Source organism: Fonsecaea monophora (assembly GCF_001642475.1).
Source record: "Fonsecaea monophora strain CBS 269.37 chromosome Unknown Scaff95, whole genome shotgun sequence".
Taxonomy (NCBI): domain Eukaryota; kingdom Fungi; phylum Ascomycota; class Eurotiomycetes; order Chaetothyriales; family Herpotrichiellaceae; genus Fonsecaea; species Fonsecaea monophora.
Window position 1 is genome coordinate 38,814 of NW_019174026.1, and position 23,490 is coordinate 62,303.

Genomic DNA, 23,490 nt, shown 5'->3' on the forward strand with positions numbered 1-23,490 from the left:
GGGCTCACAGCAAAGGAGCCCTGGATCCGACCAAAGGCACGCCGATGGCCAAGTTGTGTCAAGGAGTGTCATGGGTTGAACCCAGGACAAGGCTTGGGTCTGGCGAACCAGCGCCAAGACTAACTCCAGGACTAACGCCACCTCCGAGACACGCACGGTGCAAGGGATGCAGGATCCTGGCAACTGAGACACCGTACGCAAGGGAAGACAGACAAAGTGTAAGAGGAATGCAGGGCGTGTACGAAAGAGGAAGGACAAGAGAGAAAGGGGAAGACAATGGATATCCTTTACGGGGGAGCGTACGATATAAGGAGAGAGAAAGACGACGTTGTTCCTTCTTCCTCTCTCCTCAGATTTATCCTCCTTGTTACTAGGTTGGCCAGCTAGTTGCAGAACTCTTTCCAAACCCTCACAAGGAGGAGGGAGAGAAGAAGAACATGCAAGTCGGTACAGCCTTCATACCCCGGATGGTCGGACTCTGCACTTGGCCTCTCTTGGACTGACGACCCGGTATGTATCAGCCGCAAAGACTCGCCATGACCGCCCCAACACAAAGGTGGTTATTCACTGCTACTCGTCTCGAAAGGTTCTTTCCTCCAAGTGAGGGATTCCTTCTGCAAATCTCTGGCTGGCAGCGACCTGTCTTACAATATTACTCGTCCTTGGAAACATGTCACGCCCTTTCCATCCCATACGAAAGTCATCACTATCCCAAACCAGTATCAAACGTTGTTCGAGGGCGAAGTATTCAACATCGGCAACGGCGGCATGTCTGACCGCTTCTGATCCCCAATCTCCAGGAGGCCCATCGATATCTGAGACTGTATACCTCGACGGTACCAATCGACGGCCTCCTACACTCCAATCCCGGAGACTACTACCCTCGCTGAGACAGTCCCGAGCGCTTGGAAACAACTCGATCTCAGCTTGACACACTCGAACCTCTGCGGATTCCACAGTCAGCTTTGACGGCCAGATAAGAAGTCAAACAACAGATTGTCATGATCGAGGCTTTTGTGGCGAGAAGCGAGAGGCACTCCGGATCTCCTTCCGTTAAGCGGTGGCGGGGAGGGGCAGGGTGACTGAGCAATGCGCGACCGACACATCTAACCGTGTCGGGATCTCTTTACGCCATCCGGAGAGGGAAACGTGGCCTTTCCGCAACATAAACATGGGCTTGCGACCCAGCCAACCCAGCTCCTTGGAGACCAACAGAGGCTTGTCCTTGGGAAAGAGGTAGCGCGCCTGGTCGAGAGGATATCTTGACCTGATACGAGCGTGTCCCAGACGTTGGCCGACCATACAAGGAGCGCTTCGGCGGCAGGTTGCATTTTATCCTGTCCGAAAAAAGTAATCACCGACACATTATCGTTCGCTTGGAGACAGGGACTTAGACCCTCTCATCTTGACTGTGACGCCGTGAAAAGATGTGGTCCGAGTTCGTTGGCTATCTAATGTGGCGGACACGAGTGAGGCACTCGAGGGCGGCAATGCCACCACTCAATCTCCGATCTTTGTGCTCAAGGCCCATCTGATCGACCGCAATGGACAGGTAAATGGCCCGCCAACCAGAGGACATTGCAAGGTGTGTCAAGAATCAACCGTCGTTCGGTCGACTACTTGGCCATGGCCAACCTCGATTCCCGGCACGACTGCATGAGTATGCGACATGTGCATTGAGACATTCGGATGGATGCTCACACTGGATACATGCTCCCGTCGGACGAGCCTTTCGATCTCGCCGCCGTCAATGAACTCACAACGCAGGCCTGGGGCTACCCCCAGTTTTCATACTGGGAATTCTTCCTGGGGCCCGATGCTTCCGAGAGGCTGCGTGTGGTTCTTTTCGTACCAGGATCTGATACTAACGACACTTGGTCAAGACCTCTTTGCCTACTCGGTACTCCTTACTCGTTACTCGTAACGTTGGGCAAGCAAGCAAGCAAGTCCACCCACAGCTGCATAATGGCTTCGAGGAGATCCCGCGGATTCCACAGCTCAAGACCCCACGAGTGGTTGATCCTGGCAATCACTCCCACGCGGACTACGAACGAGACCTTCGACTCCTACCCTTTCACATTGATGTGCCCTTTGTACTGATTGGGCCTCGCGTCAGGGATTTGAAAAGGCAGTGTCTCAGTTCCAGCGGATCGACGACGTGTGATTTGACAAATTGTCCTCATTGCTCTGTTGTACGTGAGTTTCTGGAGAATCCAAGCGAAATAAGGCTACAAGAATCTTCCGTCATGTCAAAGACTATAGCGCAGTTGGCGACGGTGTAATCGATGACACCACTGCCATCAACAATGCCGTTACTGATAGGTCGCGATGCGGACAAGGCTGCGATAACTCCGGAATATGATTGGAAAAGCCATGAAGAAGGCCGCACCGGCTTTTTAGGATGAACCTGCGGTGTCCTGCTCGCATATGCCTGGGATTATCCATTACTCCAAGGTCTGTTGGCAACGCGTGCTTCCCTATCAACACCCCGACGACCATAAAGTGCACGGCGACGTGTACCACGCACGTGGATCAGACCATCGTCCTGTATGACGAGGACGACAGTTACTGCCGGTGACTGCGTGGCTGCCAGCGGCGGAACTCATATCTACGGCACCTCCATCAGTCGAGGACTTTGTGGCCGATGATACGACTATTCGGCCCATCTCCTTTCTTCAACCACATATGTGAAATCCTTCACCCCTTTGCCGTCCGTTGGATTTTCGAAGCAGCAGAGCCATCCGCGTCCCTTCAGGAGCGACCGAGCGAGGAGAACTTCGCACTTCCTGGACAATCTGAATCTCATCCATTTCGCCCATCTTGACAGTGGCCTCGCCAACACCATGAGGTCGCTGTTACATATCAACCGCCTTCTCCGCAACGATTTCCTTAGGTCGATTCATAGAATTAGCTGGCTCGCCACGCCAGTTAAAGCTGACTTCGATGCAACGCAGTTTGTTCGGTGGGACTTCCATGAACAACAAGCTGATTTGATATTATTGAAAGCCACGTTGACACCAGCTCCGACGGTGCCGTGGCCGGGCAGAAAGAACCATTAGTCGATTGCTCTGTGTTTCTGCCATTATGGATGCTTGTTTGCTTGGGTGTCCCCTTGAGCTGGTTGTTCGCGTATTGGATTGAATTGACGATTCACGGCCTCAAGGAGACTGGAATGTCGACACATCCTTTGAGATCAACCGTGCGTCATTCATTCCTTTGTTTCTAGGAAGTTCCGCAAGATCAATTGGAAGGAGTGGAACACCATCGAGAAGCCAAAGACTGAGAAATAATCCCACACTGCGTGCATCATCCACCACTTGATGCCGAGTCAATTTGAACAACAATTGACCGGCACGCTTTTCCTTCCGCACTGTCTTTTGCGACTCCGTCAAGTCTGGAGAATCAAAATCCAACCTCTCAGCATCGGCTGATCTGAAGCCTCGGCTGAGGTCAAACGAAAGTAAGATAGCCGGCGCGGACACGAATTGAGGTCTGTCTGCTCGTCGAAGCTCGATGGTCCCGTTCCCAGTCACGGTCACGGTCACGATTGGCACCCGGGAACCGCGCACTTGGGTAGCACTGGTAGGAGGAGGAGGGAAGTACAGGTTCGTGTGGAGCCATATTAGACCGTACGAGAAGAATCCCAATTGAACGAACCAACCATGCATCCGCACTGGTGTCGAACGTCATCAACACCGACAACAGATCCGCGCTCTTGGCTGCAGCGGCAATGTCTTTCATCTTCCAGCTCCCCCCTACGGAATTCAACTTGATGGCTTCCCCTCTCTAGGTTCTCCGCCTGGAGAAGAGGCTCATGCGCGAAGTTGACCAACCCCGTCGAGTTGAGCGAGCCTTGCATACTTGGCAGCTCGTTTACGAAAGATTGGACGGTTTTCGAAATCCATATTTCCTCCCCCGAAACCACCTACTACTACTGGTACGAACGATGGCAGACTTTCCCATCGGTGCGGCTTCATGAACCTCACTTCCGCCACCAGATACTCTTCCTCTCGAGGAGCTGACGATCGAGACCTTGAAAGGTCAGCTTTGAGAGACAGACAGTATCAGGCAGGAGCACATACATCTCGGGCTGAATGATAAGTTGCGAGTTCTGCGGACGGTGCACTATAATGTTCCATCTGTCCCGGAGAACTTTCTCGCCAACTTCTTTCTTTCCTTTTTCTTTTCTTTCAACGCATCCTGAAAGCGAGAGGCGAGAGCTCTAAAGCTGCGAGCGACAAACAATCCCCGATAATAAGTCCTTCTGGAGACCTCCAAGGTCGGGGTTACATTCGCCATGATCAAATGCGCGCATAACAGCTGCCAGCCGGGTTGTCTTTCGTTGGGCCGACGCACCGTCACAGGGAAGGATCTCGTAGCGATGGGTACTGTCTTTGAAAGCCCTGACTGCGAGCGAGAGTGTCAAAGGCATGAAGAATCAAATTGATTCATGCGTATTGATGCTGACTGTCACATTGTTCTTCTATGTGATCTCGTTCTTCGGGTTGAACTCAGGATGACCGGGGAATGCAACGACACAAGTTTCCTTCTCGTCTCTGGCTCAGTATACTCAAGAGAAGTGGCGGGGGATCTGGAATAACAAGCATTTCCCTCTTGCTAAGTGGCAGTTTCTGGACCATCCGTGCATGTCCCTAAGGGAACTGACATGATATTTCCCACCCTCTGTCTCCATCAAATCCTGTCCGAGTGTTCTGCACCTGTTACATCAGCATGATCTCGAGTGTCCCCAGAGAGACAGCGGACTACTTGCCTCAGCATAAGCCCGACGACCCTGGGCTCGCATGACAGTATTCCCAATGGTTGTCACGACTGGGGCATAGAGCCCCTTGACCTCGACTCTTTCATATGAGAACCTTCGCCCTGACTCCAGAATCCTCGAGTCAGGAAAGATATACGGAGTGCAGCGTCACCAGCGTGGCCGAGAAAGTCACGACCACCACCAGTCATCTGGTCTTCCTTTGATCCACCGGTCGACGTCCGGGAACTGAAAAGGCTCAGCGACGTGTCGTCGGCGCGGGATAAAGTTCTGATCGACCCGTCGACGGGCAAGGAAGGCATTGCCACCTCGTTGGATTAGACCTCTGGCCCGTGGCGGACATGATCGACCGGAACGAGGCGTACTTTCAGGCATCCGAGGCAAGGCTGAGGCTGACGAGGCTGAGGTCGGCGAGGCTAAGGTCACTGAGGTTGGCGAGGCTGATGAGGCTGAGGCTGACGAGGCTCCCAGCCTGATTCCCGAGTACATGGACACAAGTCCTAAAACGACATCAGATGTTGATATGGTGGCCTCAGACATCTCCCTCTCTACAGTATTACGCGAGCAACAAAGCGCTGGAAGCGTCATTGCCATCACACATGCGTGCATTCGCGTGATTGGTCAAAGCAGGAGTCACGTCATCGACCTGCGCCCTGGCTGGATATCTACTGCTTCCACTCAGCTGCTGGAATCTTTGACTACTCATTCGTTGTTCAACGCGGCTTGAGCCTAGCAGAAAGATCGCAGGTGCTCGTTGGAAGTCTCGTCCTCATATCCCCGAGTTGTTTACTGCACTTGTCCAAAATCGTGCCATATCAGTCTCTCCTCTTTCGAATTCCACAGCATATTCCGCAAACAGGTCCGGGTCGAGCAGGTCCTCCTCGAGGCCCTGGCAGATCTTGAGCCGGCGGTACAGCTCGTCGATTCATCCCAATCCTCAGTCGTCAAGACGTCAAGTTCCTGCCATAAATCCTCTCCCCCCTGATCGAGCAAGAAATCCACACGCAGCGGAAAGATCCTCCTCCCGAAACGTCAGAAGGAAGACAAGACAAAGTCACACACAGGTCGGACGATACTCAAAGAGATGGATATAAAGATAAAACCCGTCAGATATTAGAGATCTCGGTCGGTCCCGAAGGACAAGCGCACCGGTAGAACAATGGAGCCGGCGGGCACGACGAAGACCACCATCATACGGCTATGACCACCCGCTGTTGGACGAGATACGCACCAAGAAGCTTCTGATCGGACAGCAGAAAAGTGAAGCTTTACCCACCACTCATCACTCTCACATGTCACCCTCCCCATCCATCGCCCTCTTCGGACCGCACACGTGTCGTCAGACGACCCAAGTCGAAAGCCCGGACCCTGTCATGGCAAGCACGAGACCCCTCCACGTCGAGACGGAGACCACCCTGAGAATCTCAACGGTAAAACCCGATATTCTATAGCGACCCGGGTCGTGATCAAGAGATATACGGCTGACGCGGTCTGAGTGGAGAGAAATCGAGAAGCCCCTTAAGTGACCACTGGTACATGTGATGCCCACTTCAAGAAGGCCAAAGAGAGGTCCTCAAGAGACATGTCGCCACGGTCCAGAAGGCTGATCCTGCAAAATCTCAGGTGTGAGATCTGTTGATAAACCTTACTCGCGCCATGACAACCTCAGAAGGCATATCACGGTCATGCCATGGGGTGGAGGAATGGATATTAAGACGAGAAACACGGTAAAAATCAGGGAGAGAACAAGCACAAGCTCATTGAAGGGCGTTCTTGACCAAATGGCTCAGGATCGCCACACACAATCCCAAGCCCTGACCTCATATGCGCAGCCTACAGCCTAATGGAGCGCAGACGGCGCCGTCTTCGCGTACGAGAAGAACGACCTTGTGTCATCGAGTGTACTCTGCAGTACTGTCCTAAATCAAAAGGAGTTGGAAGTCTGGCATGTTATCATGGGTCCAACACAACCAACGTGCATGGAGTTTCTCCGCATGCATACAATCATCGGACACAGCCCTGGCATCACTGGTATGAGGCGGACGTCTGACACTGTCTTAAATATCAACGGTTCGGGGCGCAAGGCTGTGGTGCAACATGACCAATTCTCTTGTGCCCTCGAACACCTCGCAGACCCCTCCCTGACCCCGACCTTCACTGATGAGATCCTCCTTACCCTCCTGCGACATCCAAAATGCGAGCCTCCCTTAGTAATGTCATATTACATTGCTATGTCTCCACCACTGGAAGATCCCGGACATGGAAGGATGACATCAAATCAGGTCACAGACCAGTTGACATCCGCCGGCTGACAGCGCTTGCAACCGATTACACCGCTAGTGGCAGGAGGAGCGTTTGTTGTTTGACTTGCAAGAGTGCGAGGCCTGCGGAGTTTGCTTGAATCGGGACTTTATGGCGGCTCAGCTCGACTATGAGCATGAGTGAGATCCGTTGCTCTGCCTGAATGACACCATGCTCAGCCACCTGCCGGTGCGTGAAGCGGCGAGGCTCAGGTCCACCCTCAGGTCCAAAGATGAAGATGGAAAGTGGTCATGTCGAGATCCAGATCCCGATGTCGATATCCCTGTTGCCCGAGAGAGAGTTCTTCCACCATGGCGCCGTTCGTCGTCGACAATGAAGCCAAAATTGACGCTCTAGTCACTCTCGTCACCAAACGTATGCGGGTAGAGCAGGCCCAGCTGACGTTTGTGGACCTCGAGGGCGTCAATCTCAGTCGGTCTCAGGCACGATTGCCATTATGCAGTTGCTGATGCCACTCAGCCCAGTCGTTGACCAACCTTGTCGACGTCCACCAGCTCAAGGCAAAGGCATTCGACCTCACCACGGTCGACGGGACCGGCCTTGAAATGGTGCTGGATGGAGTCTTCAAACATCTTGACAGTCTTCGACATTCGCAACGACTCGGATGCCCTCTACGCCCACTTGGGCGTCCACGTCGCGGGCATCATCGACCTGCAGGTCATCCATCGGTTATGCCACCAGAAATCCGAGGGGCAAGAATGTCAACGGACTAGCCAAGTGCATTGAGAGGGACGCAGGCTGCCTTCACATCCCAGGCTGGTCGCTCAGCCAAGCTAACGGGTGATGTCTCTTTGCACCCGAGGTCGGAGGGAGGGAAGTATGAGGTCTTCCTTGAAAGACTCATGGCGGACGAGATGCTCAAATACTGTCACAGGAGCAAGGCGTGATGCTTCATGCCTCGCCTTGCGGCGTATCGGTGTATGGCGGGAAGCTGCACTGCAGGCTGGGTGTCGCCGCTCAGCTCCAGGGTATTGTTCAACAGATGAACGTCTTCGGCTGGTCCATGTCATCGGTTTCGTCCAGAGAACATTCGTTCCTCCTGCTTTGTCCGCCGATGTCCGATGTCCCCCGATCCAAGCTTGCTCTTCGACTGGAGCACTTCGATACACCTCGGAGCTTTGCCATCTCTTCACATTGCGAATTGACTGTGTTTATTATCAGTTGGTCGAGCCTCGCGCTGTATCGCAATCGGAAGTTACGCTGCTGCGCTTTTCGATTCTGATCCCTCCTTTTCTGCAAAGAAATCGTCGTCAGTTACTGTCGCTTTGTCTCCGTTGAGGCCGTGCAGACTACATCGAGAAGCGATCAAAAAGTCAGTGGAAGTCGAACACGCTCACTGGTGCTAACGTCCTACTTCTGCTTCTAGTCAATCTTGTCTTTTCATCATCGTTACTGTTGGCCCTTTCAGGGTGCTTTGACAGCGTTGATCAGAATCTCGAGTGCGATGCTCCTGGTGTAGTCGCCACCACCAAAAGGGCGGTCGAACGAATTTCGTCCACCTCGTTTGGTCGGGCCAGGCAGGACCCTAGAGCTAGCTGGGGACAAATCACGAATCATTGAGTGCTCGGTACAGACACGATGGCTGAAACGCCATCATAAAACCCCGACTTTCCCCTTCTACGAGCGAGGTTAATTACCGAGGACATTCAATGTCCAAAGGCAACAGCAGTCGCAGGCTCAGCGTGGGACTTCAATATCACAGTATGCAGGCGGATATTCCGCGCGCATGGCTGCCTCACCTACAGAGGCGATTGATCTCGGACGAACATCCGGAGGACCGTCCATACCACCACAGTCCACAGCCGACCTTTCTCGAGACCCTCGTCGTATTCGGGCCTCAACTTACCTTACCAAAGCACAACAAGATGGCGTGGAATGCACACCAAGCTCGAATCGCAAGGAGAAAAGGCGCAGGAGAAGCCGTCCGACGTGGTGAGTGGTTTGCATGTATCGAAGGTCTCCAAGGAGCAATGAGGCACCTTCAGGCACACCTACACAAACCAGGCAGGGTACCTCCGAACTTGAGGCAGATCTGTCCTTGGGCGTCAACGACATTGCTAGCTGTGCAGACTGCCACATCCGCCGCACCACCGCCTGTCGCAGCCTTGACGTCGTATTGCAGGCTTAACCGCGTCATTGGGGGAGGAGGTGGAGGAGGCAGGATAGCTGCTACGCCTTCTCCATGGCGGACTTTGAAAAGCTGCGGAAATGAGCACACATTCGGTCCGGTCCGTCGAATATCTCGAATACTCACTTTCTAAAATACCATCAGTCAATCGTCTACACGTCTACAGGACAGGGAAAGCACTCACAGGGTTGAAGACCGCGACCTAACTCAACCTCAGGTCTCAGGTTTGTATGCGGCGGAGCAAGCAGTCCACAGCAGTCATTCATTTCGATCGCTGCACAGCCAAACACTTGCGGAGGCGGCTTGATGTGGCCGGGTTTTGGCGAAGAGGCACATGGCGAACTCGCGCTGGAACGTCACTATGCACCCCCTGGGCGCGGTGGTTGTGGCCAGAAGTTTGAATACCAAAGGCGAGGAGAATAGCCCCGGTTCTCACTCACTTCGATCGGTACATATGTTCTTGACGTTGACGATAGAATGATCACTCGATAGAAGATGAAAATGCTATACCAGATTGTGCACGATGACTGTCACATTCGTGATGCCCTGGCCTTTGAGCGATTTCAGGGACACCATGAACGTATAGTGTAACATTACTTACTCATGGGGCTGTTGTGTTCGATCTTTTCTACCTCGGATACTTGAAGATTGGAACCTATGCTGCAGATCATCTAGAGTGCCAATATCGATTCAGAATATTAGATCAATACCACTACTAAGCGACTTGATTACACTCTCTCCGACCACCGAGCCGACAGGCCCGAATACTTTTGAAATGGCTCCACGGGCCAGGGCCAGGGCCAGGATTCATCATGCGGCAGTCTTGCCTTTCGATTCCCACTCTTGCTGGCTGTTAGCCACTGCCGGTCTATTACCACACTACTACAGTATGAAACGTCTTGCTATAAAAGGAGGGCATGACTTTAGTGGCGGTAATTGACTTGCGAGGTATACGACACGCGGGGAAGAGCGAAACGCTTCAAAACACGATAGTCGCGTTGGCAGCAAGTAACCTGAGGAGGATGAATGCAATGCAATCAAGAATGTCTCGAGGTTGTTGCTCTTGTGGCGAACGAGACAAGACCCGCACGGGCTATCTATCGCCCACATCCGCGACGAGCAAGCTGAGCATCACTTCTTTTGCATCCAATCCAGCCTTTGTTGAAGGTCCGTGCTGGACGACATTCATTGACGCCGCTGACGAAGACGAAGACGAAGATGCAGACGATGGATGGCCGGCGCCAACTAAACTACCCGCAATGTCCTCTTGATACCTGTCCCTATTTGGCCGTTGGTACCACTGGCGATATGATATCTAACTACAGTGTCAACATGGTAATAACCCAAGTGGACGAGCGCAGCAGCCGGCGGAAGCACGGGATGGGATGGATGGATGCTGTATATGGATTGGATTTCTGAGACTATCATCTACTTTTGCGACAGCTATCTACAGCAACACATGGATTACAGACCATAAATTGTGCAGGACAGGAGACCAAGACTCATCTTTGTCCCGGTAGTGGTAGTGGTGGAGGCGGGTGACAAGGAGGCATCCAGGATGTCGATGGCGATGCTGGACCTGTCGTACGGTAGAGCGACTCACTCGGCCACTGGACACCCATGATGCTACCGAAAGAGGATGACGGCAAGGAGCAACGACGACGATTTCGAGACGATGACGGTGACAGTGCCGGGGACCCGCGAGGTCGACATCGACATGCAGAACTATCACGACGCCGCCAAAGCAGGCGAAGAAGACACTCGAGGGAAGAGGTGGAGCTTTCGATCCACGAGCTGCCGGGCAAACGATGAGGTTGGCGACGGAAATTGAGGGCCCAACTGGCGAGGTGTACTCAGAGGCCCTATACCGGAGCCACTTGGCGAATTTTTTTGTTGCTCAGCTCCGTCCTCCTCATCTCGTGGCGGAGTTAGTCAGTCGTTGACCTTCTATCAATTGGCGGGTTCGTTCTCGGCACTTCCCACCCAAGGATGTCCATCCATTTATCTTCTGGCTAAAAGCCGTATTCACTTCGCAAGACGCCGGGCAGAAACGACACGCGTGTACTGCTCACGGCACGGCCGTCTGGGAGCCGCCATTGGTAGCGACAAGCGGCATAGGAGAGGCGCGGAGTCGGTTGCCGGAGCAGGTGTGCGGGTAGGGACAAAGCACGCAAGGGGACCTCCTTTTGTGTACAGGATTGTCACGGATCTTGTGCTGATCGCAGCGGAAGCTCTGGGTGGGGTGGTCGCCATCGAGTGTGTCGCGAGACTCGGCCTAAACTCGATCATTGAGCGCCAACACATTGCAGAAGTTTTGGGAGAGCTCATCATCTCGCAGTGGTGCAGGGAGCTCAGGTGCCGGGCCAGACGGAATCTCAAATTCTCGGCTTGATCCGATATGTTGAAACAGCGTCGGACTGCATTAACCGTCTCCATAAGAAGTAGATTCGATTCGAGGTTATTGCGAGGACGGTGGCGCTCTTATAGTCGAGGTCCTGGAGGAAGAAGAAGAAGAAGACGCGAGGAGACGAGATAAGACGAAACGAGGTTTGCAAGCCGAGTCGAGCCGAGGAGAAGAGATAGAGAGAGAGATGGGCGCATCGATGGGATCGGACTGAGGTTGGAATGCTTGCAACTTCCTCCTCTTCATGCCAAACTATTGAGTATATGCTTCCTCTGTGCGTCTCTTTCGATCATTGAGGACCTCAAGGGCGAGCGCTGCACAAAACCGAGGACGAGCCCGCAGCAGCGCCGGCCCTGAGGAACTGCTCGTCCTTGTATGTCCACCACACGCTGTTGACTAGACATCGTATGTTGAATAGTAGCGTGGATCCAGAGGGTGATGATAAAGAGTGGCGCCGGAGGGTCCTTGAGGGCTCTGGGATTGCAACCAGACGTCGAGTAGCACCCTCAGGCAGGACGGGATGATGAAGCCGATCATCAACAGCCCAGCCAGCGAGCGGACTTTCATGACGCCGAAGACTGCAGCTATAAGGGCACCGAGCCCGGTGGTGAAAAGGTAGGAGGATCTGATTTGGCTGATGTCCGAGAACTGGTAAATCCAGAAGAGCCAGAATATTGAGGAGGTTGAAAGGCCGAGATGTGCGCAAATTCCGAAGACAGCAAGGACTGCTGAGCCCTGATCGCGAGCGATTATCTCGAGATAGCAGTTGGAGTTCTTTCAAGAGAAAGCCGACGGCGGATATTACGAGTCTATAATAGCATCGGGATCGAATCGACCATTAGCGAAAGCTTCACATGAAGCTCCCAAGACCGGAGATGTAGTTTACCTATCGGCGTCTCGGGTTGCCTTTATCGACAATCAGTCAGCTTTAGGGCAAAGGATCGCAAAGCGTGATCATTCTCGATCAGACAATTTGGCGTCACAAGGTCAATGGGCGTAGCTGACATCTGGGATGGTCTTTCAAAGGGATTGCTTGCAGCGTTGGTAGCAACTGATCATATCAATCTTCTTCTCTGCTTCCCGTTCATTGGTGATCCTGTCACGTGCTTGAGACCTGACGTCAGTTATTATACTGGGGGCCAAGTCAAGTGTTCCGTCTCACGTCCGAAAGCATGCGAGGAAGGTCAGACGAATAGTTTCCACCTTGGGAAAAATGCCCAATCTGGTCTTCCAGATGACTAAGCAGAGCTGACTAAGCTTCCCCTCATTTAGTTTCTCCAACTCCGCGATTCTCATCGTCATCGCTTCAGCGATCTCCGTCTCGAAGCGAACAGTGCCTATTCCACTTACAGGCAGCGCCGCTGGAAGCGCTGAACTGGCACCCACAGTTCACCTGAGACCAATTGTGTCATCTTTGTCCATTTCTGAACGCCTACCTACATGGAAGGGCAACCCAATGTCCCGTCGAAAGTGCCGTTCGAGAAGCTGGAGGTACTTTCACCGTGATCAGCCTCAGTGAGACCTTTGGGGCTCTCTGGGTGTGCAGAGCTGAAAATCCTGTTTTGAAGGAGGGCTGTCAACCTGCAGCCATCTCACCACTGTGCATCAATAGTTCAAACATACACCCTGGTGATCAACTCGTATCATCTGCAAGCCCTCACGGACATCGAGTGTTCTCGACCGGCCACTTTCCGACCTTTGATGGATCTTCGACATGGGAATGAACTTGGAGGCCGCACATCTCTGCTAGATCCACCCAGAGGCAGCATTGCTAAATGGCCTGGACTTTTCCCAGGCAACGATATGCCTTCCCACACGGTCTGGCAATACGAGGCCCGCAGGGGAATTCATTCGACAGGCAAAAGAGCGGTGAAGGTCTTGGCCCTGTCACTGGCAGCAGGCGGTCCTTTGCGTTGCTCAGGTGTGTAACCACTGAAAAGGGGAGGTGAAGCCCTTTCATTGACAGGGAACCTTTTGCATTGTTCAGGTGTGTAACCACTGAAAAGAGCGGTGAAGGTCTTCGCTCCTTCATTAGCAGGTGGCGTTTGGGGTTGCTCATTTGTGTATTCACTGAACAGGGGAGTTGAAGGTCTCGACCCTTTCGTTGACAGCAGGAGACCTTTTGCAATGCTCAGTTGTGTATTCACTGAACAGGGGAGGTGAAGGTCTCGGCCCCAGGCACTTTCATTGACAGGCGACCCTTTGCGTTGCTCGTTTGTGTAACCACCAAAAAGGCGTGCGATACGAATTTACTGGCTGTGGTAAAGGGCCTCATGCAGTCAGGACCTTTTGCTTCAAGCCTCCTACAGACGACCGACTCGGTGAATTAGGAAACGGACTGTCCTTGACCAAGACATCATCATTGGTTCACACTGTTGGCCTCACAGACAGGCCCAAGGAGGGTGGGTACCCATTTAGCATTGGTTTTACGTACATTGTTAGGCCTCAAAGACCTGGTGGTGGAAGTGGGTCCATGTCTCATGCGGGGCTCGGGTGAATTGGGCAGCAACTGTCCTTGGCAAAAACATTTCGATTGGTTTACACATTCTTGGCCCGAAAGACCCGCCGCAGTTGTGGATCCGGCCAGCCAGCCAGCCATTCTGGTTTGATTAGGAGGCGCCCCTGTCCACCAATAGTTTCACGTATCCCCAGCTCCCTCGGAAATAGGTGGAAATGAGGGTGGGTCGAAAGGTGGAGCCTCCCTCTGCCTCTGCGAGTCTGTCTCGCCGTCACTCGTTTCGGGTGGGCGCTCTGGCTGGTTGCACAGTTGCTCAGGTGTTTCTTGTCCGACCTGGTGGAAGGGCACGAATGCCTCGAGTGAGGTCATCATCTACACCATGTCACAGTCATGCCTCATCTCCACGTGACTGAATCGCCGGTCAATCCCGGCCGCTACGGTTCTAGATACTGAGTCAATTCGGTGTAGGAAGGAAGCTTCGGAAGGCCTGGGGAAAGGAAGGTACTTTTTTTGATTGAAGGAGAGAGTGCGTAAGGGAGTCCGACGGGCTGCTTTACGAAAAGCTATGCCTCCTTTCACCGGGTGAAGGAGCCGACACAGTCCGCTTTTAACATCGAGCCGCGATGTTGTCCCAATCGAGCATATTACCAAGAACGAGACTCCTCCATGTATCCAACCTAGGCCTTGACCGTAAACGTTCGACACTGTCCTTCCTCCGATGGCCTCGAACCAAGCTCGCTGCCCTGGGTCGTTGCCTGTCGTGCGTGATGCATTTTCGCCGATTTTGAAGTAGCTTTCGTTGTTGCTGAGGACCTCCTCGAGACCGTGGCCTTCGAACCCGCATATTCATCATGACCTTCGTAGGCAGAGTCGCAGCACGGTCTTCTCCTCCTCCCAGAGACAAAGACTCCAGACCCAGGTCTTCCGGAGCCGGTGTGTTGGGCGGAGCGAGTGTCTCGGCAAGCTCTTCCTGCGGTTCCGAGACAGAAAGAATGAACCGGGGCGGCGACGGCGGCGGCGGCGGCGGCTTCTTCATGTCCCTTTTGATCGCCTCCAGTTGATCCTCCGTCACGCCTGTGAACAATGTAGCCGCCGCGTGGAGGTAGATGGTCGGGTCGTGGAGCACCGCGAGCTCAATGGGGAGGAACAATTGCTCCCGCTGCGGCTTCATCTCGTCGCTCCAGGGCTGGCTTCTGCGCGAGCCGCATTCTCGATACTCGCGGGTGCCAAACACGATGACACGCTTGTTGTCGACTTCCGGAGGCCCGTCCCAGTCGAGTGTCTGTCTGGTAAAGAAGATCGGAATTGCCCCGTCCGGAGCGAGGTCCACGTCCTCGGTGGAGGGTGCCTCTTTGCAAAATACCAGGCGAACGGGTGTGACCCCGAATTGTCCCATAAACTCGGCCTTGATAGGGTTTCCGTTCCTGTCGGTATTGTAGGTGTTCTGCCACAGCGCGAGATTCTCTGACATTGTCGATGTGGTGATATACTTTGAGCGAAAGGAAGGTAAAGTTGAAAGTTGAAGAGCTTGGAGCGAACTCTGAGCGGAAGGAAGGTAAAGTTGAAGAAGCTTGGAAAGAAACTCTGAGCGAAAGACGACGACAAAGTGGAAAGTTGAAGACCTTGGAGAGAGAAGTCTGATGGACGGGGATTTGGGTTGGGTTTCTGAACAAAATCTCTGCGGATCCAAGGCTGATGTTTAGAATCCTTTCTTTTCTACTCTGTTGTTTGCTGCCTCTCCTGTCTCTCTCGCAAGCTGGCGGACCCAGAATCTGCCTCAGGGCATCTGAGGAGTTTTTTGCGGGCTGAAACGATCCTGAGTCGTTGATTGGATGTTTTACCTTCTAAGCGAGTCTAGCGCCTTGGCATATACGGATGAGCGGTGTAGCAGCCGGGGAAGCGTAGAACGAATGCCGGACGAGTATATCGTGTCTCCACACACACACACACGTGGGTATCGGTGGGTGGCCTGAAGGCGCCAAGGTCAAGTGGTACAATCATTGGATACGTCGACTAAGTACAGCATGGGGATCGGCGCTTTCAGGCCTCCCACTTCTCATGCCCAACCCACGCCCATAGCGACGAGCACCGGCGCGCTTGCTGGGTCATCCTTGTCACCCTCCCTCCATGACCCAAGACATACTCCTAGGCTGGTGGCCCCCATATCGCTGAGAACCCCCACATCACTGAGAATGGAGGAGGGGGGCCACCCTGTTGATTCTGGGAGGACCATGGGTGAAACTGGACCATGCTCGGTCCACCAGCAGAGGTCTGCTCCACACCCTGGTTCTGCTGCTGATACATTTGTGTCCACTGGTCGTTGTACTGCTTGATAACATCGTCCAACTGCTCCTTGGACGCATAAGGATGGGCGTACTGCAGCAAGTTCCTTGGCGTGAAGTTGTTGTATTGAGGATACAGGGGATCGCAGACGATCTCTTTGGGAGTCACGACGAACGAGGGGATAAAAGTTCCCGGAACCCGCCAGTAACTGTGGTCCGTGCAGATGATCCGGAGAGAAGTGAATTGCCACGGCGACAGGTATTCTACCAGCGCCTGCACGACTTGCTGCGGGTGTTCTTTCAAGTGTCTTTCCAGTGAGCCGCGAAATGTCGGGTCCAGTTCCCCAGAGGTTTCATAAAGGAGTGCCTCCGCGATATCGATAGATGGCCCGGAGAAAAAATAGACCAGGCTTCGCTCAAGGTTCGATGTGGCGATGTACTCGCGTCGGGGAGCGTTACTGGACCAGGTCATATCGACTTCGGCCCCGCCGAGTGTGTGTTTGATACGTATGTCGCCGTTGACCAGCTGCCAGGGAAGATACTGGTCAGCCATTGTTTGTGTCGGTGTCGGAGGAATGCAAAAGGTTGGGAGAAGGATGCAGTGATGCAGGTTGATGCAGGTGGTGCCCAAGTTATGTCTTAATCGGCGTCCGTAAGGGTGTCTCCTGAAGGAGGGTGGTACAAGGTGTTGGCAAGACCTGATTGTAGCGTAAGCCAAGGCCAGTCTGTGTCTTACTCGTCTATCGTGGCGTTCAGCTGGGGGGGGCCATGGCGTCGACCTGCAGATGAACTATCGTTTTGTAAATGAGAATAACCTGTTTTTGATTTTGATCTCTCCAAAGGCCAACAAGGATTGGGCTTGGCGTGTCTGAGAAACAGTCATCAGGTGCAGAGTTGCGGCATGCAAGACCAGGGCCTCATGCCAGTGCATTCAGGGATGGCGAGCAACGTGCCGCACCTGGTCGTAATTGCGAGCTGTCTGCTGTCAACTTTCACTCAGAAAGGAAAGGATCGTCTTTCATTCATCATTTGTTGTCGTCAGGCGGAAGGTGCCAATACGGTGACTTGACGGGGTAAGGGCAATGGTTGGACGCAATCGTCGGAGACACGGGTCCGGCCTACCGCTTGAATGCATCAATTTACTCAAGCCGCTGTTCATCACACCTCCCTGGAAGCCATTCAGCCCGCTGGTCAAAGTGAGGGATGGGTGACGAGGTAAGTAAGTATCTACGCCATGTTGGCAGACTGTCTGGTGTGCAGCAACACCTAGAAGCGGTAGTTATTAGTCTGAGGAACTGGAGATTTGAGCGTCAACTGACGAGCATCACATTGATAAAAGGACCTTCAAAGAAAGCTTTCTCCACGCGACCTAACTACGCTCGATAGCCTTAGCAGAATGGTTAAAATTAAAAAGAGTTTGAGGTGGGACCCGGAAGTTGATCGACAGCAAGAAGCCTTTGCTTTAAAGTCCTCCGAAAGTCGGCGAGGCGATCCGAAAGTTGATCAACAGCAAGAAGACTTTGCTTCAAGGTCCTCCGAAAGTCGGCGAGGCGATCCGGTAAGCTTTTTTCGTCTGTTAATCCTACCGACGCTAACAGACGTCAAGCATCGTCCGACCGTCTTCAATCTCGCCGGGAAAGACGTATTGCGGGAGCAAGACGGAAAGGCTTATTTCGGCGGAAAACTTCTCCTGATCACTATGCTACACCTGGAACGAGGCAACCAGGTAATTTACCACGACCTGGATGACTACTACGATGATTTCTACACTGGCAAGAATTTTCCACCCAGACTGGAGAGGCACCTTTCCGGGGCGGTCGTTTCAAAAGGCTTCACGATGATCAGTCCCACCCTGAAAAAAGCGGCAAGATATTTAGCTCCGTCACTGACGCTTAATGACAAAACTGCGCTACAAAGAGGACAGGAGCTGGCTGGAAAACTTCCCCTGCAACGAGGAATGGTTTGCGTTCGCTGGCAGTTTCCGGACTGCGATCAGGTGCTCATTGTTAGGGGGGATGGGGAAAGGACACCGGAGGAGCTTCATGACGAAGAGGCGGATTACGGCGTGGACACATATTACGAGGTGGTTGAGAAGAATGGTGTTTCCATCGAGCACCAGACCATCTGTTTCCTTTGTCGTGCTCTTGGGTCTGATATCTCGGCCGAAGAAGAACATGTACTGAATAGCCTACTCAAGAAGTTACAACGGCAGAGCTTTGAGATAGCATAACAAGTATATCAGGCCTCTATATGATGTATGAAAACATCTCACAGGTATCCTGAACCGCATAATCCCCCTGAAGTGTAAAAGAGATAGGTCACCGGCTTGCGCAGTGCACCGCGATACGCCCAACCACTGCGCCAAGGTCCACCACTTTGCGGCTCGCACATCGTCCCCGTCAGTTTTCCGCTTCTTCGTGAGCTGTTCAGTGGCCGGCATATCGTCTTCGGATGTAACTCTTCCATCGTTTTTGCCATCATCCTCGCTCGTCTGAGTTGTGTCATCCCATCTTCATTCAACATCCTGGCCGGATCCCGCGTCGCCTTTGGGGGAGGAATCAACATCTCCTTGGCCGGCGGTCTATTGCGAAGCGTTGAAATCGTCACAGCGTCGCTTCCACGTCCTGCACACGAGGAAAATGACGACCTCTTCGCCATAGCATTTCTTATCGAGAAGGTCATAACGTTCCTTGTCGGTCGTAGCAACAATTTCCTCGCCGTCAGCCTTGATCGCGACGATTCCATCCAGGAAAAATCCAAGATCGCCCGGGTAGAGCTCCCATCTGTGTCGTTCATCGACATGGTCGGGACAGAAAAAGGAGCGGTGCCTGAAGAATGGCCTCGGCTTTTGCTGGTCTGTGTCATTGGAAGCATCGTTCTTGCCTTCGCAGAGTGTAGATGCGTCATCTGTCTTGGAGGGGGTAGACGCGTCGTCATCTTTCTTGGTCGACTGGTGTGAAGCTTCTGCCTTGGAGCGACGCTTTTCCCACATTTTCCACTTGTCCATGAACCGGTCAACGTAGAACTTCGCAGCGGGATCATCGTGGAATATGTCTCCCACGAAACCGCGGGTGTGCTCTTCATCGACGAGGGGTTCAGAGTACTCGTATTCCTCCCCGTCGTTTTCGATCTGCACAATCATGTTGCCGAAGAAAAAACAAAGGTCGCCCGGCCGAAGCGCCCATCCGTCTCGGTTTTCAACATTGTCGAGACAGAAGCATGAGTTGTATGCAAAGAGAGTATCTGGCGTCCGCTTTAGTGGCGCTGGCCTGAGTGTCGCCATCGTGGTGACCGTCAGGCGAACGGCAGTCGTGTAGAGGATTGAACGAGGAAAAAAGAGCTATTCCTTATTACGATCGATGCGATTGAGCCTCAACAGGCAATGAATTGATTGAAACTGCAGTACAAAGGACTATCTGAAAAGGCTGAGCTTTTATTGTGTGAGAATAATATTCCAAACGGCTGTGTTACCACGATGCGCTGTACAACCTCAGGGATGGGAAGGGATAGTTGTCCTCCTCGACCGTATGGTCATCCCCTGGCCATCCGGGTCGGTGAGCATGGCTGCGAAAATCTGACAGGCCACGGCCCCATAGGTACGTCCTCAAAACTCGTCTTCCATGCTCTGGTCATCTTCTTCCGCAGAGTTGTCATACACGTCCGGCTGAGTGGCGACCTGCAAAAAAAAGGGGGGAAAGGACAGAAACCCTGAAAAGGGGTGTGGTTGGCACTGTGGTGAGGCGTCGTCCCAAGCATGGCAGCCAAGGCATCACTTAGCGTCGTTTCGGAAGCGCTAGCGAATGTGACGGCCAAGACCTTAGCGGCTGAAGTGACCAATGTGGCGCCCGCAGACCCCCATAATTCAGCCAATAGAATTGCCGAAGGTGGGGCAGTGCACACTCAAGACAGAGCAGTTGATGCCACACTCAACGCATCATCCAGCATCGCAGCCAAGACCTCACTCAGCGTGGCATCCAAAGCGCTAGTGGATGTGACAGCCGGGGCAATCAGCCAATGCGACGTTGAGTGTGGCACCCAATTAAACAGACATCTCATCTCGTTCGACGTAACAATTTACTTTTGGCCGGGTTAGCCTAGTCCGGCGTTCGCATGAACAAGGGGAGACGGACGGCGGGCGCCAGCGCTAGCAGGGGAATTTCCAAGTTTCCGAACGTGATTCAATACAAAGGTGCATGCCAAAAAATCAGCTGCTCATCCGCGGGGTATCACAATCCATCAGGCGATGATAAGTGCGCCTGATTTCGCCCACCCATCCGCTGCGATCGATTCGTTCTGCAAATCCATCTCCTCGCACTACCATCAGCAATCCTACTCATCAGCATCATGGCTCTCAACAAGAAGCGTTCTGAACGGCAACTTGAACTGGCTCCGTATGAGACTTTAGTCTCGGACATCGTTCAGGGTGGCGCGCTCACCTTCTTTTTCTCGCCCTATCCCTTTCGTCCCCATCTTGTTCCTCAGCTCTTGTTCAGCCGCAACAGCAAGCTTATTTACAGATGCGGGGGAGAAGAAGCCGATCTCGGTCCCGTCAGCGTACCGGCGAACACGACGCTGATCATTGTCACAAGCGCCAAGGTGCTTTGGTTTGAAGCCGGACAGTCCGGAGAGCTGGACTACGGCCCTCGGTATCGATCGGAATTCCGTACGATCCGTTATTTTACCACTCTCGTCTTCCACGGAACCCTAGAGCAGGCCTACAATCTCTTCGACGACTATTACTGCAAGATCAACAACCTCCCCTCCAGGTGGACTAGGAACAAAGTGCCGGCTGCTCTCGTCGAGGCAATTCAACGGGAAGAAAGAGAGTCTGTGCAGCAGCGGACTGGGGCTGACGCCAACACAATAAAGATAACTGTTGAGCAGCCGCACATGAGAGCCAGCACGCTCCCCGCGAAGAAAATTAGCAGAGCGGAATTGACGAAAGGTCTCGATGACCCCAAAGACCCTATTCGTCGGGATCCGTCTGACGACGGCGAGGCACATTCATCAACCACCGCTCGCAGTTCTCAACAACACTCAAAGTCGGATTCCATGGTGGCAATGGACAAGTTGATCGAAGATGCCTACACCAGCTGGCTAGAGCTCGGGTCTGACGACGACGGGCTGACCCAGGTCCCCACCCCTGGGTCAACCCTCGGGTCCGGGGAAAAGGGGGAGGATGAACTGCTCGTTGGGTCCAAAGTGACGCCGCTGGCTACATTTGTACTCCACAGGCCCTTGCCTTCTGAAGAGAAGGCCCCATCACCACGGCGACGTTTCGCCGAATGGTGCCGCCGGGGCTTCAAGAAATTGGTACGTGCAGAAGGTTAGCCATTCTGATTACATGGTGGAATGATGGAAAGATGGAATGATGGATCCCTCCACCCCAGATTTCGGTCCCTGTTTGAGCTTCAGGCCTTCGCCATCGCCCCTTAGAGGGTGTCACACTCATTATATAGGCACAATTAAGCAGTGTATAATGCTATCAATTTCAAATAACTATTCTATGACTATCCTCTTGTCCAGGAGGTGATCCTCCGCCCATCCCTCGGTAAGATAGAGAAACTTTGAGCCCGGGCATGGCCAGGCAGCGAAGAAAACATGTACTTCCTTGAACAGCGCCATGAACCTAGCTGCTTCTCCATCCTCATCTCCTAAAGCCCGTATATCCGCAGTCTGATGGCCCTCCCTCCTCCTTTCGACCACGGAGGTCTGAAGAGCCTAATGCTGCCGTGTCCGTGGTTTAGGTAGTTCGGGCTCCCGGGGGAATCTCCTCGACCTCGTCGTCATCCTCGCCCTCTTGCTCCTCCTCGTCCCCGCCACTGGAGGCTTGATCGGCCGAGGTATCGGTCTCATTCCCTTCCGGCTGGAATGCATACGGCTCTTCTTCATGAGTCTCCTCGATGACACACTGATCCTCATCCTCCTCATCCTCATCCTCATCCTCGCTGGAAGGTTGCTGATCTTCCTCACTTGTCTCCGGTAGTGAAGCCGGGTTTACCGAGGAGGCAATAAAGGGGGAACTGATATGCCTGGAAACTGGGAATTAATTCAAAGGATCTAGATACGTAAATGACATACATGATAAAACAGGCACACTCTTCGCCTTTGCTCGAGAACCCTCCTCCCATACATATATCCCAAGCACCATGGTCTATTCCGTGAATGTAACCGTCCTGTTTTCGATCCGATCCCTTTCCTCATCATCAATCGCCAGCTGCCGTTTACTGCCAGCACCAGTTGGCCTCCCATAACGTCCAAGGCAATCTTTACACTCGCAAAGGTCCTTAGCTTCCGCGGTGCAATCCCATTCTCCGCCGTCATCATCGGAAATGTCCATACAGCCCTTCATGATCTTTCGAGCCGCCCTGCGTATAGCCCTCGTACGCTTGTACGTCTTCACCCCAAGAAGCGCACCGACACTGCACAGGGAGATGTTGATGTTGTCGGGCTTCACGGCACCCCAACTGTCCTTGCTGAAGTCCCTGAGTGTCTTCGAGGTGAGGAAAGGTGTCTCGCGAAAGGCGTCATTCGGAGGCGGTTCAGTGAACAGCACGTGTGCGTTACTGAATATGACGAGGGCCGGAGTGGACAGGGCCTCGCTCTGCTTCAGTGGGATCTTCGGTCCTTCACAGACGTAACAATCAACACTCTTCACTCCTCCTTCCCACGAGTATATGAAGTGCAGGATCCATCGAAGCTCTGGAGAAGGGGTCTCGGGTTCGTCGGGTACAGTGGGGGCCACAAGGGATATGGCTGGTTCAGTCGGCGCAAGCGAAGCGGCCGGGGACCATCGGAGCTCTGGAGAAGCGGTCTCGGGTTCGTCAGGTACAGTGGGGGCTGCAGAGGATATGGCTAGTTCGGTTGGCGCAAGTGAGGCGGCCGGGGACCATCGGAGCTCTGGAGAAGCGGTCTGCTCTGGAGAGGCGGTCTCGGGTTCGTCAGGTACAGCGCTGGCCATAAAGGATATGGCTGGTTCAGTTGGCGCGAGTGAACCGGCCGGGGAGGCAACCTGAGCAGTATCTTGTGAGGATGGCATCGACGAGGGTGGAAGACAGAAGGTGATGAGAGTTGTTCGTGTAAGAGGCCATGCATTCCATCTGCCGCACCTGCGGACTT

General features: G+C 53.3%; 8 protein-coding genes across 8 annotated transcripts; 4 read left to right on the forward strand and 4 right to left on the reverse strand.

Annotated features, from left to right (window-relative positions):
- Nucleotides 1–7,389: 7,389 nt before the first annotated feature.
- On the forward strand, nt 7,390–7,812 carry AYO21_09519 (hypothetical protein; the record flags this gene model as incomplete). Its single annotated transcript, XM_022659452.1, has 2 exons — nt 7,390–7,510; nt 7,559–7,812. The coding sequence occupies 2 exons, from the start codon at nt 7,390–7,392 to the stop codon at nt 7,810–7,812; spliced, it is 375 nt and encodes a 124-aa protein (XP_022508229.1).
- Nucleotides 7,813–10,866: 3,054 nt separating this feature from the next.
- Nucleotides 10,867–11,619, forward strand: AYO21_09520 (hypothetical protein; the record flags this gene model as incomplete). Its single annotated transcript, XM_022659453.1, has 3 exons — nt 10,867–11,040; nt 11,216–11,376; nt 11,424–11,619. 3 exons carry the CDS (start codon nt 10,867–10,869, stop codon nt 11,617–11,619), a joined length of 531 nt encoding a protein of 176 aa, XP_022508230.1.
- Nucleotides 11,620–14,696: 3,077 nt separating this feature from the next.
- On the reverse strand, nt 14,697–15,560 carry AYO21_09521 (hypothetical protein; the record flags this gene model as incomplete). The annotated part of the gene is made up of 1 exon (XM_022659454.1): nt 14,697–15,560. The coding sequence occupies one exon, from the start codon at nt 15,558–15,560 to the stop codon at nt 14,697–14,699; it is 864 nt and encodes a 287-aa protein (XP_022508231.1).
- A 674-nt stretch (nt 15,561–16,234) lies between these two features.
- On the reverse strand, nt 16,235–16,924 carry AYO21_09522 (hypothetical protein; the record flags this gene model as incomplete). Its single annotated transcript, XM_022659455.1, has 1 exon — nt 16,235–16,924. One exon carries the CDS (start codon nt 16,922–16,924, stop codon nt 16,235–16,237), a length of 690 nt encoding a protein of 229 aa, XP_022508232.1.
- An 843-nt stretch (nt 16,925–17,767) lies between these two features.
- AYO21_09523 (hypothetical protein) lies at nt 17,768–18,601 on the forward strand (the record flags this gene model as incomplete). Its single annotated transcript, XM_022659456.1, has 2 exons — nt 17,768–17,929; nt 17,978–18,601. The coding sequence occupies 2 exons, from the start codon at nt 17,768–17,770 to the stop codon at nt 18,599–18,601; spliced, it is 786 nt and encodes a 261-aa protein (XP_022508233.1).
- Nucleotides 18,602–18,952: 351 nt separating this feature from the next.
- On the reverse strand, nt 18,953–19,654 carry AYO21_09524 (hypothetical protein; the record flags this gene model as incomplete). The annotated part of the gene is made up of 1 exon (XM_022659457.1): nt 18,953–19,654. The coding sequence occupies one exon, from the start codon at nt 19,652–19,654 to the stop codon at nt 18,953–18,955; it is 702 nt and encodes a 233-aa protein (XP_022508234.1).
- Nucleotides 19,655–20,715: 1,061 nt separating this feature from the next.
- AYO21_09525 (hypothetical protein) lies at nt 20,716–21,702 on the forward strand (the record flags this gene model as incomplete). Its single annotated transcript, XM_022659458.1, has 1 exon — nt 20,716–21,702. One exon carries the CDS (start codon nt 20,716–20,718, stop codon nt 21,700–21,702), a length of 987 nt encoding a protein of 328 aa, XP_022508235.1.
- Nucleotides 21,703–22,114: 412 nt separating this feature from the next.
- On the reverse strand, nt 22,115–23,410 carry AYO21_09526 (hypothetical protein; the record flags this gene model as incomplete). The annotated part of the gene is made up of 2 exons (XM_022659459.1): nt 22,115–22,410; nt 22,645–23,410. The coding sequence occupies 2 exons, from the start codon at nt 23,408–23,410 to the stop codon at nt 22,115–22,117; spliced, it is 1,062 nt and encodes a 353-aa protein (XP_022508236.1).
- Nucleotides 23,411–23,490: the final 80 nt, after the last annotated feature.